The sequence below is a fragment of the Rhinolophus ferrumequinum genome, chromosome 21 (genome assembly GCF_004115265.2).
Source record: "Rhinolophus ferrumequinum isolate MPI-CBG mRhiFer1 chromosome 21, mRhiFer1_v1.p, whole genome shotgun sequence".
Taxonomy (NCBI): domain Eukaryota; kingdom Metazoa; phylum Chordata; class Mammalia; order Chiroptera; family Rhinolophidae; genus Rhinolophus; species Rhinolophus ferrumequinum.
The window spans coordinates 45,724,305-45,739,196 of NC_046304.1; the positions used below are offsets into that span (position 1 = coordinate 45,724,305).

General features: G+C 36.8%; 1 protein-coding gene across 5 annotated transcripts in view; it reads right to left on the reverse strand.

Annotated features, from left to right (window-relative positions):
• Positions 1 to 14,892, reverse strand: part of ABCA6 (ATP binding cassette subfamily A member 6) — a 70,908-nt gene that overhangs the window by 53,933 nt on the left and 2,083 nt on the right. For 2 of the 5 annotated variants that reach the window (XM_033091558.1, XM_033091554.1), the window contains exons 1-6: positions 9,694 to 9,998; positions 8,483 to 8,583; positions 6,992 to 7,193; positions 5,752 to 5,913; positions 4,240 to 4,343; positions 3,625 to 3,851 (exon numbers count right to left, since the gene is read on the reverse strand). In XM_033091558.1, the coding sequence (XP_032947449.1) occupies positions 3,625 to 3,851; positions 4,240 to 4,343; positions 5,752 to 5,913; positions 6,992 to 7,193; positions 8,483 to 8,578 (791 nt within the window). In that variant the 5' untranslated portion in view covers positions 8,579 to 8,583; positions 9,694 to 9,998. Of the gene's footprint in view, positions 1 to 3,624; positions 3,852 to 4,239; positions 4,344 to 5,751; positions 5,914 to 6,991; positions 7,194 to 8,482; positions 8,584 to 9,693; positions 10,000 to 14,892 lie in introns of those variants that run through there. The other 3 variants (XM_033091556.1, XM_033091555.1, XM_033091557.1) reach the window with 3 other exon arrangements.

A 14,892-nucleotide genomic window follows, 5' to 3' on the forward strand; every position in this document is an offset into this window, starting at 1 on the left:
ACTCATTTTATGAGGCCAACACTACCCTGATACCAAAACCTGGTAAGGACAATACAAAAAAAGAAAACTACAGACCAATATCTCTGATGAATACAGATGCAAAAATCCTAAACAAAATTCTAGCAAATCGAATACAACAATGCATTAAAAAGATTATTCATCATGACCAAGTGGGGTTCATCCCAGGGGCACAAGGATGGTTCAACATCCGCAAATCCATCAATGTGATACATCACATAAACAAAATAAAGGACAAAAATCATATGATTATATCAATTGATGCAGAAAAAGCATTTGACAAGATACAACATCCATTTATGATTAAAACACTTAATAAAATAGGTATAGAAGGAAATACCTAAACATAATAAAGGCCATATATGACAAGCCCTCAACTAATCTCATAATTAATGGTGAAAAACTGAAGCCCTTTGCTCTATGTTCAGGAACAGACAGGGCTGTCCCCATCACCTCTGCTTTTCAACATAGTGTTGGAAGTCTTTGCCAGAGCAATCAGGCAAGAGAAAGAAATAAAAAGCATCCAAATTGGGAATGAAGAAGTTAAATTATCACTCTTTGCAGATGACATGATGCTATATATAGAAAACCCTAAAGACTCCACCAAAAAGCTATTAGAAACAATCAACGAATACAGTAAAGTTGTTGGCTACAAAATCAATGTACAAAAGTCCATTGCATTCCTATATACTAACAATGAAATCTCAGAAAAAGAAATACAAAAACACAATTCCTTTTGCAATTGCAGCAAAAAGAATAAAATACCTAGGAATAAACTTAACCAAGGATGTGAAGGACCTATATGCTGAAAACTATAAGACATTTTTGAAAGAAATTGAAGAAGATACAGAGAAATGGAAAGACATTCCATGCTCATGGATTGGAAGAATCAACATAGTTAAAATGGCCATAATACCCAAAGCAATATACAGATTTAATGCAAACCCCATCAAAATCCCAATGGCATTTTTTAAAGAAATAGAACAAAAAATCATCAGATTTGTTTGGAACCACAAAAGACCCCGAATAGCCAAAACAATCTTAAGAAAAAAGAACATACTGGAGGTATCACGCTCCCTGACTTTAGCTTGTACTACAGGGCTACAATAATCAAAACAGCATGGTATTGGCAGAAAAACAGACACATAGACCAATGGAATAGAATTGAGAACCCAGAAATAAAACCACATAAATATGGACAGGTAATTTTTGACAAAGAAGCTAAACACATACAATGGAGGAAAGACAGCCTCTTCAATAAATGGTGCTGGGAGAATTGGATAGCCACGTGCAAAAGAATGAAACTGGACTGCTATCTGTCACCATGTACCAAAATTAATTCAAAATGGATCAAAGACTTAAGCATAAGACCTGACACAATAAACCGCATAGAAGAAAACATAGGTACTAAACTTATGGACCTTGGGTTCAAAGAGCATTTTATGAATTTGACTCCAGAGGCACGGGAAGTAAAAACTAAAATAAACGAATGGGACTATATGAAACTTAAAAGCTTCTGCACAGCAAAAGAAACCATCGACAAAATAGAGAAGCAACCAACTGAATGGGAGAAGATTTTTGCAAACAGTGCCTCCGATAAGGGGCTAATATCCACACTATACAAGGAAGTCATGCAACTCAACAACAAAAAAACAAACAACCCAATTGAAAAATGGGCAGAGGACCTGAAGAGACATTTCTCCAAAGAGGACATACAAATGGCAAATAGACATATGAGAAAATGCTCAATATCACTAATCATCAGAGAAATGCAAATAAAAACCACAATGAGATAACACCTCACCCCAGTCAGAATGGCAATCATCAACAAGACAAATAGTAACAAGTGTTGGAGAGGCTGTGGAGAAAAAGGAACCCTCATACACTGTTGGTGGGAATGCAGAGTGGTGCAGCCGTTATGGAAGGCAGTGTGGAGGTTCCTCAAAAAATTACAACTAGAATTACCATATGACCCAGCAATCCCTCTCCTGGGTATCTACCCAAAAAATCTGAAAACATTTATACATAAAGACACGTGTGCTCCAATGTTCATTGCAGCTTTGTTTACGGTGGCCAAGACATGGAAACAACCCAAAATGTCCTTCAATAGATGAATGGATAAAGAAGTTGTGGTATATATACACAATGGAATACTATTCGGCGGTAAGAAAAGATGATATAGGAACATTTGTGACAGCATGGATGGATCTTGAGAGTATAATGCTAACTAAGCGAAATAAGTCAGACAGAAAAAGCAGAGAACCATATGATTTCACTGATATGTGGTATATAAACCAAAAACAACAAGAGAACAAGACAAACAAATGAGAAACAAAAACTCATAGACACAGACAATAGTTTAGTGGTTACCAGAGGGTAAGGGGGGTAGGAGGTGGGAGATGAGGGTAAGGGGGATCAAATATATGGTGATGGAAGGAGAACTGACTCTGGGTAGTGAACGCACAATGGGATTTATAGATGATGTAATACAGAATTGTACACCTGAAATCTATGTGATTTTACTAACAATTGTCACCCCAATAAAAAAAAAAATTATGACAAAAGATACCTTCCCTGAAAGTTTGGACCAAAAACATGGGTGCACATTATGCATGGGAGCACATTATACAGGCAAAATACAGTAGTTCCTCAGCCATTCCAGATAGTTCAACATTCATAAATAGTTATTTTCTTGATATGGGGATAATGCAGAGAAATATCTCCCAATAGTCAATATTGAAAACTGTTAGAATTTTTTTGTTAAATATATTATTTTTTCTTTTTCTTTTTTTTCCTAGATAGTATGGATTTTGTAACTCACAATATTCAGAATTCTCTGCTTTAGCCTCTCGGAAGTTCAGAACTTGTATGGTTTTCATTTTCATCTGCTAATCTTACCTATGTATTATTTTAGTAGTTCTTTGCTTCTACTCCTCAATTATTTGTTTTTATTATAATACAAACACACACCTATAGATATACATACATACATACATACATACACACATATATATTTCAAAACCACTTTAAACTATTCGTGGAATGGGGCAAAATAGAAATATATCAATATATGAAGAAAATGCTCTTATTAAGCCCTTCCTATATGCCAGCCTATGTGCTAGGAACATTATCTAGACTATCTCTTTTAACACCAACATATGGTGTTTAGTTGCTCCAAAAAATATATTCCTGGTGACCGAACCTCTCAATACAATCTAGCCATTATAGGATGATACTTTCTTCAACACGAGCAACTGTCAAGAAATCAAATGATAACTGTGGGCAGACCAAGCCAGAGAGTTGCAATCAGTGCGCCTGAGTTGGAGTCCCAGGTCTGGCACTCATCACCATTTGACACTGGGCGACTCCTTTATTTTCTTTGACATTAACGGTAGTTCTATCACAGTGTTAGCTTAACATACTCATGGTACAGAAAAAGTGCTCAGCAAATGATAATCACTATTGTGTCCGGCAGAATTTAACAAAGAACAAAAGATAAAGTAGCTCATGGATCCAGTTTAAGTTATGATGATCTGAAACAATCAGACTTTTTCACTATTTCTTCATTTCTCGAATTCCTTTGAACTGCTGGAATTAGCCACTCACCAGAATGCTGAATCTTGTAGACCCATCGTTTTCATCAAATCCTTATGCTTTTTTCTCTCTTTCGTAACATTGAGTGATGCAAAATATACAAATGAGGAGAAGTAAAGCAAGCAGTAGAAAATAAACATCTCACTTTGAAGGATGCCTTTATTAATATAAGGTAATGACTTCATACGTGTAGCAGTAACTGACATCAACTCTTCCATCACAGAGTGATTTGTCATGATCTTAAAAACAAAGTGTTTAAAGAAACAAAAAATCATTATTTAAAGTAGAGAAACTGGTGAAATCAATAAGCTATGGGGATTGGACCAATTTCAGTTTCCTGGTTTTAATATTGCCCTTAGGTAATGTAAGGTATTACCATCAGGAGACTCTAGTTGAAGGGCACACAGACCTCCTTGGACATTGTTTTTGAACTTCCTGACATTCTGTAACTACTGAAAATTTTAAAGTTAAAAAAAAAGGAATGTGTTTCTTTGCAGCAATCAAATTTCAGCATTTGTTGACAGGCTTCATTATATAAACATGCGAAAACCTGAGTATATATCATCTTTCATCAAAATCTCGATGCTCCTAGAATTAGTTTACATTACTTACGAGAACTTGTCTTACTTGTATAATAGCAGCATTAACTGCAGTCTGTAAAGTAATAAATCCCTCATTCCAGTACTTGTCCAGTGCACATACAAACTTATCTTCACTATCCCAACAGGAAGCTGTAAGCACAAAGGAAAGCAGAAGCAACATGAGGAAGGCAAGTGGAGAATAAGAAACAAGAATCCAAGAGAAAACAACCTAGAGACGGCCCTGCCAGTCGGAACCTTTAAGCACACACAAATGAAAATTCGTAATAAGGTAATTTTATTCATGGGAGCACAGCGCGCATAGGGAGGCATAGAAAATAAAAAGCTGATGAAAGCTCCAACCTTGCTGTGCCTGGAAACACCAAATGTACTCCAGTGCCTGAGCTTTTTCCGTGTTCAAATGCTCTCCTTCCAGGTGAATTTTGGGCTCACTCCTGCCCTCCATCCTGCCCTCTTCTCAAAAGTAAACTCACCATGGATGTCTTTCCTGGCCATCATAAATAAAAATATCTAAAATAGCTTTTTCAGTCTCTCTCTTCTATCCCTGCTTTGTTTTACTTTGTTGCTTTATCACCAGCCGGCAGAGTGCAAGGTTTCCCCCATTCCCTGTCCTTGATTGTAAAGATTCGTGCTAGCAGACTCCGTGCTGTGTTCAAGGACAGTGTGGACACACAGCAGACCCTCAGTGAATGAATGGAAAAGTACCAATTCTATTAGGCACATCAATTCTTTTTCCCAAGGGGTCCTCCAATCCGTTCGCCTCTCTTCTTCTCAGCTGCCTCCACTCTGGTCTAAGCCACCATTGGCTCACTAGCACATTTTACTGCATTCTCCCTCCCCGACTCCTCTGCAATCCATTCTCAGGGCTCCATCCACAATGCTACCTTAGGCTTGGAAATCTAATCACACCTCTGTCCTGAATAAAGTACCCCGATGGCTCTCCCTTGCCTTAAGAGTAAAGGATGCACAGGATCTAGCCCCTGAATAACTGCAGCCTCCTTCTCCCATCACATTCCTTTTCGTGTTCTCTGTTTAGACTGATCTTCTTCCATATACACCAACAAATACTCTTTTGCACCTCAGCGCCTTCACACTCGCCCTTCTATCTGAACACAATGCCTCCCGCACCTCACATGTGCTATTCCTTTTGATGTTAATTTAAACATCATTTCCCCAGATAGGACTTCTCGAATCCCAAACCTACTGGGAACCCCTGGTCTGAGTCCATTCCAGGACCTCCCCTAGCATTTATCCTTAACTGCTGACTAGATGTCTTTCCTGATAGACTGGAATCTCACCGGAGACAGGGACCTATCAGCCTTGATTGCCCTCTGCATCCTTTGCAGTATACGTCTGCGAACTCAATCACGCTCTAGTGGGATAGTAGGATAATACGATTGACCTTGGAAAAAGTTCAGCAATCAAATGTGCTTTTGCATTTTCTCCTTTGCCATTGAAAAGCATCTCGGTTGGCCATCCCAACCTGTTCTTTATGTTAAAAACGAACAATGCCATAATGATATTTTATAAGGAAAGTCACCTGAGAAATGTTCTTCATTCGAAAATGGAATGGTAGATCCCTGCAAACATTTTAACTTATAAGAAAAAGTGTCATTAAAGATGATTCCCATTGCATATGGTAAATGGTCTGAAAGCATTTTATCCAGAGCTTGTTGATTTGGTGCCCCAATGACTTTTCTTCCTGTGAATTACAAAGTAAAAAATAGACATCAAAAAGATTGTTAGTTTCACTGAAACACAATGTGATACCCAACTGTGTCATCATACATTTTTCATTAGAATTAAATTTTTTTCCCATTTAAATAAAACTTAAATCAAAAGGCAAGGGGGAATTTTCTTTTAATGTTTTAGAGGCTAGAATCAGGAGACATGCATGAGAAATTAAGTGTTCTCTTTTAATCATGAGAAGTCTTAGGGCAAGTTTTAGGTACCTCAAAAGATTATGCCAGGATAAGCAGACGTAAGATAATTGGAATGCCGAAGAAATCAGAGTTACTGAAGCAAAGGCCCCTCATGTAATCTTTGGCTTAGACAGGGAACAAGAGCACAGTGACGCTGTTAGCTAACAGCCAGAATTTCACATGTTAGATACTGAGGATTAAAAATCAGATAACCAGACTGCACCCAATTTGCCCAGGAGTAAACTACTCAGTTACATAGTGACCTCATTTAGAATTAAGGCCTTTAAAGATGTTTACAAATTACACCCAGCACAGATTATCTTTAGATTAGTCATCCTTACTTTTCATAGTTTTGAAACTATTTATTTTTTTAAGTTTATTGGGGTGACAATGGCTAGTAAAGTTACATACGTTTCAAGTGTACAATTCTGTAAAGATCATCTATATATCACATTTTTAAATAAATAAACATGATCTAATTTCTTTCATTTAGATGCTTTCTTTTCATGAGTAATAAATCATAATCATTGTAGTCCCATGTTAAAAACACCCATATCTACCAATGGCATATTTTTCCTAGACACTATTCTGCAAATCTGGAATTATAAATCTATTGTTTTAGTTAAATTTCAATAGAAATCTGGGCCTCCCTGAAACGGGGCCCCCATCAAGCTGAAAGGGTTTACAAGGCTAATAATGGTTGTTAGAGAAAGAAAAAAATTAGCCAAATTTGTATGTTAGTTTGATACCTAAATAATTAGCATAATGGATCACTGTAACTTCAAATTAAATATGTACACATCTTATCGAAAATATAAAACAATATCAGTAATTCTTTTTTGTCATTAGTATACTTACCTTTCAAAAAGGGAGCAAATGCAGTTTTATTCATTATCTGCTCAGTTATATTAGAGATCGGTGTGTACACAACAACTATAGAAGAGCTATTAAATTTATCTACTCTTCCCAGATCCTGAGGAGGCATTTCAGGATACAGGATACTGTTGAAATATGAAAATAAACCCATATATAGTCCTAGAAGTATTGGGAACCCCCATTCCTATAACACAGATGGGGAAAAAAAGAACAAATTTAGGTTATATCCCCTTCAAGATCTCTGTCAACAGCAAAGAACTAAAGACAAATTCAAATTTTGCCATATACTTGACTTCTCTTTGCTCTCCACTCTTCAGAACAAAGGGAACCCAAACGCATACTGGGATAGCTGTCACATATACCATTCTCCAATATTAGAACCACACTAAATAATGAACTACTGTGGGAGCCATCGTATAAACTAACAGGAGGACTAACAGGTTGACAATTTCTGTATGCATGAGCATCTGACTCGAAAAGTCTCAGAGACACAGATGATCCCAGACAGAGTTCATGGTGTTAAATATTCTTGTTAGTTGTCATAACCTTTTATTGGAAATCAAAGAAAATGAAAACGAACTGAGTGGTAAAGACAGTCTAGAGTTTCACCAATATCAGTAATCTCTTCCTGCTTGGCACAACGCTAGAATATATTTCCAGCCTCTGGAAATTAAGCGGGAGCAAGTGATTGAGTTCTGGCCAATGGAATGTGGGCAGAAGTGACAGACACCACTTCCAGGCCCGGCTCATGGAAACTTGCACAACTTTCTATGTTCTTTCTGTCTAAGTCTCACTACTTCCTGATCTTCTGACCGGATTCAGAGGAGCCAGTGAAGGTCTCCAAGGCCTAGGGAGACGACAGGACCCCTAGAAGAGAGTCTGGGTGCTGGACTGATTGTGTGGAGAAGATTCCTTCACCTACCCAACCCACTTCCCTTTCACTGCTAACCTTATTTAGACTGTGAAAAGATGAGAAAACAAACCGTTGCTGTGTTGAGCCACTGAGATTTGGGGCTGTTACCTGTCGATAGCCCACATACCTAATTCAAACTGACAATCAGTGATCAGTGAACTTGGTCATAATTCTCGGAAACAATCTCTATGTAGGTAACTCATGTCCTTGAAAATAAGACCCCAAAATTAAAATTCCCTGATTTCTGCTAGGCACTACTTTTATTGTTTCTTGACTCTAAATGTATTACAAGTAAATTATAGCAACTTGAACAGTTGTTATAATTCACCATATAATTAAATTTTCACTTAATCTTATTTTTTAAAAATGAATAAATACCTTTAGTCTTTACAATTCTACGTTATGATTGCTGTTGAGTCTCTCAACTCAACAAGTACACCACTAGAGACAACCTCAAAAATCAATAAATCCAGTCTGTTTCTTAAAATATAAGAGAACCACTAGGCAATGAAGTACAAGAATAATACTAACTGCAAAAAGAGGCAAACTTTCAAACATACCAATAAGCTCTCTCTTTTCATCCTCCATTTTTTAAGAAAATTTTTGCACAAAAGTGCTTGAGTTTGTTGACAGACATTTTTCCGTTTCCTGAGCATTTAGCCTGTACATTAAACAAATAAGGAGAAAGTAAACATGGTGGACCATAAACTAGAAAAAATAAAGTGTAATAAGAAAAACCTTCATCATATTTTGGGGGAAAGTACTTCCTACCTTTAAGAACTACAAAAAAAAATGGATTTCGAATATTATTTCTATAACTCATGACTATAAATGTTTACATCAAATATACTCACTATAAGCTAGTTGGTGGGGAAATGGTGGGGAGATGGAGTGACTATTATCACAATTTTGGAATAACACAGAATATGACAATGGAAAGGTATCATTAGATATTATATCATCAGAACCTGTAAGATACTTCACCTTTGTGACCTTTTATACAGAAATTCAACTATATGAATAGAGTATTTGAATTGTATCTCATTTGATTAATAATCTCTTGTCCTTTGAATTTAAATAAAAATCCCAGAATTTACATTAAATTAACATCAAAATTGTGATTACTTAAACTCATTTGAATAATTAATTGTGTCCCTTAGCTGTAACCCCAATGAGATATTTTCTTGTGGTATTTACCTTCCAGATTCACTTGAACAACTTTTATCAAAAGAGTTAGGCCATGGGATAATAATGCAGATTCAAACTACCTAAAACTTGATTTTGATACACAGGAAGAATAAAACAATTTATCTTAATTTTCTGAATTCAGAAGTCCCTGAATAACTGAGGGAAAAAACTACAAAATACGTTTTTAAAAAGAAAGAAAGAAGGCAGGAAAGCAGAAAGGAGAGAGTGAGAGAGGAAATAAATCACATGGGAAAGTAATTTTGCCCAAATGTTTACAAATAAACCGACAGAGATGATTTTTTTCAGTTTTTAAAACATCAAAATTAAATTCTTTTAAATTTGCATATCAAAATATTCAGACAATTCTCCCTCAACTAGTATGGAAGCAAATTTTACCATTTTCCTATATTCTACTGTTGTATCTACACAATAGATTTGGTTGGGAAAAAAATAGAAAAAATTTTGTCACTAGGTCTTCAGTATAAAACACGTAAGTATTTAGAAACATCTGAAAAACAGATTGATTTTTAACAGTGTCCACCCACATATTTGGCATAGCACAACGAAACAGAGCCATACTTACGGTCAGGAAAATCAAAAAAGGACTCTGGAAATAGTTTCAAAGCACAGTTCTCTTTTTTCTAAGGCAACGATTAAAATTTCTTTATTGTCATTTCTTCATGTACTCCTTTGATGGGTGCCTACTCCTAACAGTTCGTATTCAGGCTGCTTTCAGGAAAGGGTGTAGTCAGACCAAGCTGCACGTGAAGATCTTGTGTTGTTTTTCTGTCTTTTCTTCCGTAAGCCAATTATTCTACACTGTTCTGTGGTTGGTTAGGAATAAAACAAACCCTGTGTTTGTGCACTTGGCCTTTCAACTCCAGGGATAAAGGGGACAATGGTAAACAAGGAAAACGGAGCTAGCTTTTGAGGCATGATGAGACCACGATGGGGAAAAGAACAATAAATAAAAACAACTAAACAAACAAAGTCGTTAAATTTGTATGAGGAATCTTTAGATATTTTGTTCACTAACACAAAAACACAACTGCTAATGTTATGGTTGACTAATTTAGACTAAATGCAGAATGTGCTAGAGCTGAACGTTTTTTGCTTAATAAAGCTAAGCAATCCATTTGTCTGCCTTGGAGAAACACCTAAGTTGGGCAAATAAGAATAATAAACAAATTCCTTTCTCCTGTCCTGTTCATAGTGGGTGCAGTATTTCATAAGGCAACAGAACAAAATAAAAGTAAGTGGATTGCTAAGGACTGAAAAACATAAAACGATGCAGGTCAATTTTTATGCATGACTAGGAAAAAAAATCTGAAATTTATTCAATTACTATTACATAGTTTATCTTTCTCTGTAAAGAGTTGCAAACTTTTCTTGACCTGCCAAAGTAAATGGCAAACAGGAAACCAAAGTTCATGAATTGGGAAATCTCAAATATTTGACATGGCTCCCAATCCACAGATGTTAATAATCATAAAGTTGAGAGATGTTCTGGAGAAGAGGGGAATAATTTTTTTTTTTAATTTAAAGCCATGATATTATATATACACATTTTTCTCATTGGTAATTAGTTCTATGTTTTAAAATAGTCAACAGTGAAATATTATACCTTTTACGTTTAAACATGGCAAAAACAAAGGTAATAAAGATGTACTAAAGGTCTCATGGTGGGGGTGGGTAGGTAGAAGGTTGTAAACACTGATAAAATTTTGTATCAGTAATAGGTCAATAGTCCAAACAAAAATTCTAAGTTTCTTTTAAATTACCTGAAATTTTCTTCTTCTGTTTTTTCGTATTTCAGGTTTTTACTCATTCTCTTGGTGTTGTTGTTTGAGACCCTATAAACTCTATTTTGGGAATCAGTTTCCCACTATGCCATTCTTACAATTGCATTAAAATTCACAACTATGATATCGATAATTATTTAAATATTTTACTAGGTTCACTTTTTATCATTGTGTTTTGGGTGTGTGTGTGTATTCTTTGTGTTCTTCTTCCTTAACTTCTTTACTCTGATTATTTTTTTTATTTGGGGGGTCATTTTCCTTATTTAAACCTGAAGATTTCCCCGTAACTATGACCTAATTTGACAAGGAAGCACCCAGCCTCCAGGTAGAAGCACATTGAAATGGTGGGGAAAATCTATCTAAAATAGAAGTTCAGGTAGAGAATCAAACTTTAAAAGGGAAGAAGGAAAAGATAAAGAAAGTAAGAATCAATAGAAGAAACAAAGAGAAAAGAAAGCACATCCACAGGTGTTAAAAAAGGGAACTTAAAGCCAGAACTGTGAGTAGTATGTCAGAAATCCAGCAGTCCATAAGGTGTTCTCATACCCCTGTGACCTGGACTTGGTGATTGACAGGTCATAAAGCTGGACTTTCAAACTCTGCATGAGTCCAGAAGCTTCACAGGACTGTTCAGTGTTAGAAATGAGACTAGAAAAACTTCACCTACTACCCCAAGGAAAAGTAAAGCTATGTAATATTTGCCCAATCTCCGGGTTAAAAAAAACACAAAAAACATATCCTCCACAGTAAATGAAAAGCCCAAGCATATGTAGCACATGTCAGATACAGGACACAGGAGCAGGACCTGAATTTATTCTCCCTGAATAGAAATGTGCTTAAGAACAAAATCATGGTAGTGAATGTATGCACTCTAGAGCCAAACTTGGGTTCGAATTTTGACTCTGCCACAACTATGTGACTTTGTACAAACGATTTAACTTTCTCCCTTCAGTTCTTTTCATCCATAAAAATTGAGATAACAGTTTACATATATATGGTCACTTGGAGAATTAAACTCATTAATATAAGCAAAGTTCATAGAACAATGCCTGGAAAATTGTAAAAGCTCAAAAATATTACTTGTTTCTAATACTCCTACTATTTCTCCTCCTCCTCCTCCTATTACTATTAACCTGGAGCCCCATAGATTTAGGGGAAAAAATCTGAAATTTATTCAATTGCTATATATATAATAATATAATATAATATAACATATATATATATATATTATTCTTAAAATATAAGAGAATATAGGAGGAATATATATATATATATATATATTCCTCCTAGCAGCTAAGCTCATAATCAAAAGTCCACCATGAAAGAGAATCAGCACACCAAAATGATGGGACTATTACCATGTTTCCCTGAAAATAAGACCTCGCTGGACAATCAGCTCTAATGCATCTTTTAGAGCAAAAATTAATATGAGACCTGGTCTTATTTTACTATAACACTGGGTCTTTATAATATACACTGTGTTCATTGTGGATGGCAAGGCCAACAAGCACCAGATGAACTGGCTGTGAAGAAGCTCCATGACCTTGACCTGGCCAAGGTCAACACCCTGACCAGGCCTGATGGAGAAGAGAAGGCATACGTTCAGCTGGCTCCTGACTATGATGCTTTGGACGTTGCCAACAAAATTGGGATCATCTAAACTGAGTCCAGCTGGCTAATTCTAAACATAAAAATTTTTCACTGAAAAAAAAAAAAGAATTTTACAGAACTGAGGATATAGCCCTTGGATTAGAAAAACAAAACAAAAATCCAACCACTATTTTGTAGTGGGCTTTCAAAACACAAGAAAGAGAGAGGAGACAGAGAAATATTAAAAAACAATAGAAAAGACATATTATCAACTAAGGATCAACAGTTAACCAAAAGATGTCATAAAACAATGGAATAGTGTCTTCAAAGAGCTAAGGGAAAATGAACTGTTAACCTCAAATTCTATATCCAGCTAAATGTACCTGAAATAACGTTATCTTCAGAGAGAATTTACCTCTTACACAGCTAGTCTTAAAGAATGTACTTCATAGCAAAAAATAACTATTTAAAAGTAAATTCAATTTTTACAGAAAGATTTGAGTACCAGAAGGATTAAATAAGTTGCCAAAACTAAGCTCTCATTGACTGTAAGCAATAATTTTGTGGGGGGAGAAGAACTTCCCATCAATCTACACATTTTTCAGCCTGTACTGATGGAATCTTATGCGTTTCTATGATTTTGTAGAGCTGTAATTGCTGGTTAAGAAGAGAGACAGAGTTGGTATGGGAGTGGAGAATACTAGGGGTTTTCACATGTGTATTATGTCATTGTTTTCCTCAAAAGTTATCTAAATTACTGTTCTTTTCATCGACTTGTCAGTAGAAATTCTCCCATTTCACTCAAAAAGCAGCCCTTCTGAGCTGCAATCTTAAAGATAATCCCGGCTGGTGGGGAGGCATTTGACAGAGTACATTGCTGAGTAAGGGAGCAGCAGTGATGATGGGATCAGGTGCACAGGTGTGGACATTGGTCTTATACAGGTGTTCATTCTTGCTTAAGAAGAGTGTATGGGTACAGGGGAACCTGGTTGGTTGCTGAGGCTATGACAGCTTATGAAGACATTCTTATCTCATTGCTTCCACTTTCACAGTCAAGTGGGAAGCAAGGTGCTGGCAGGCAGAACTGAGGCTCCACTTGAAGGCAGTGATTTGATCATTCATTGAAGGTGTCACTAGTCATTTTTTTCACGTGTATCTTCTCCCTACGACAGGTGTTACCAAGGTGGGTTTTGCCAGGCAATTATGAAGGGTGAGAGGGTCAAGTGTTGACAGTGTGTATAAGGGAGTGGCAACTGGCTGAGGTAAGCCACTCCCTTGAAAGGTTGAGGCCTCCTAAGAGGAGATGGTAGATGCCTCTTATTTCTTGCCAACTTCTTTTGATCCACTGGCTCCCAAATGATGCTTTGAAGCACATGGCTGAACACTGTGTCCAGAAAGGTAGTGAACTTTGGGCTTGGCTATCTAAGAGTATATCAAGGCTTTATTGAAGTACAACAAAATATGTGGTCATGGTTCAGTTTCTAAATAAAGTAACTTTCCAAGTAAACTAGAACTTAGTAGTTTGGCAGCATACTAGAGCAAACCACGAGTTTTCCGGAATTTTAGCTGCAGCAGTGACTTTAGCCATCTCTTCTCCTTTTTGCATGTTTTTCTCTTACAAACTTCAATGTTTTGCTTATCTGCTTTATGAACACGTACAGGCATTCATTTGTGGCCAGAGGCACTAGGATCAACTATCAGGATCATACCAGCATTACCCTGGAACAGAATTTTAGCACCAAGAGTTTGCAGACCTCTCTATAGAGCTCCCCCAGCTGCCAGCATCTCGGCACCTTCTCAGACCTCTGGGACAGAGCTGGAATGATTCCTGCCTGGGATTGGCACTGCTCCAGCTCCAATCCTTGTGATCCCCAGTTTGGAGTCACATGATGTAGGTGCAGTTGCTAGAGGCCCACCCCCATGAGCCTGCCCAGGGGATAAAGCTGTCCCCAGAAAAAGGGGAAATTGTTGAACTCAGTAAACACTTCAAAATGTGACGAATACAGATTTTTAAATAGTATTTTGAAGATCTTCCCTGTTTCTAGAATTAACTGTTTCTTTCTTTAGAGAGCCTTGCTGATTATTCTACTTAGGTTCAATCTGTAATCTAATTCTCCTCTTGTGGCCAGTGATTTTTGTTATAAATGGCCCATATTACAGAGGTCTAGATAGCCCAGCATGGTGGTTGCTGTAGACTTGCTTGGCAAGGGATTACATCAATTTTTTCCCCAGTGCCCATAATGTATGGTGCGGTCATCACAGGAGTGGTGTTAACCAGGCCACAGGGCCTTCTGAGACTCTTTGTTCTCTGCTACAGAAATAAACCTGCCAAGTCAATGACACAGATATAGGTGGACCGGAGAGTCTCTCCCCAGGTGTGGAAGAGAAAC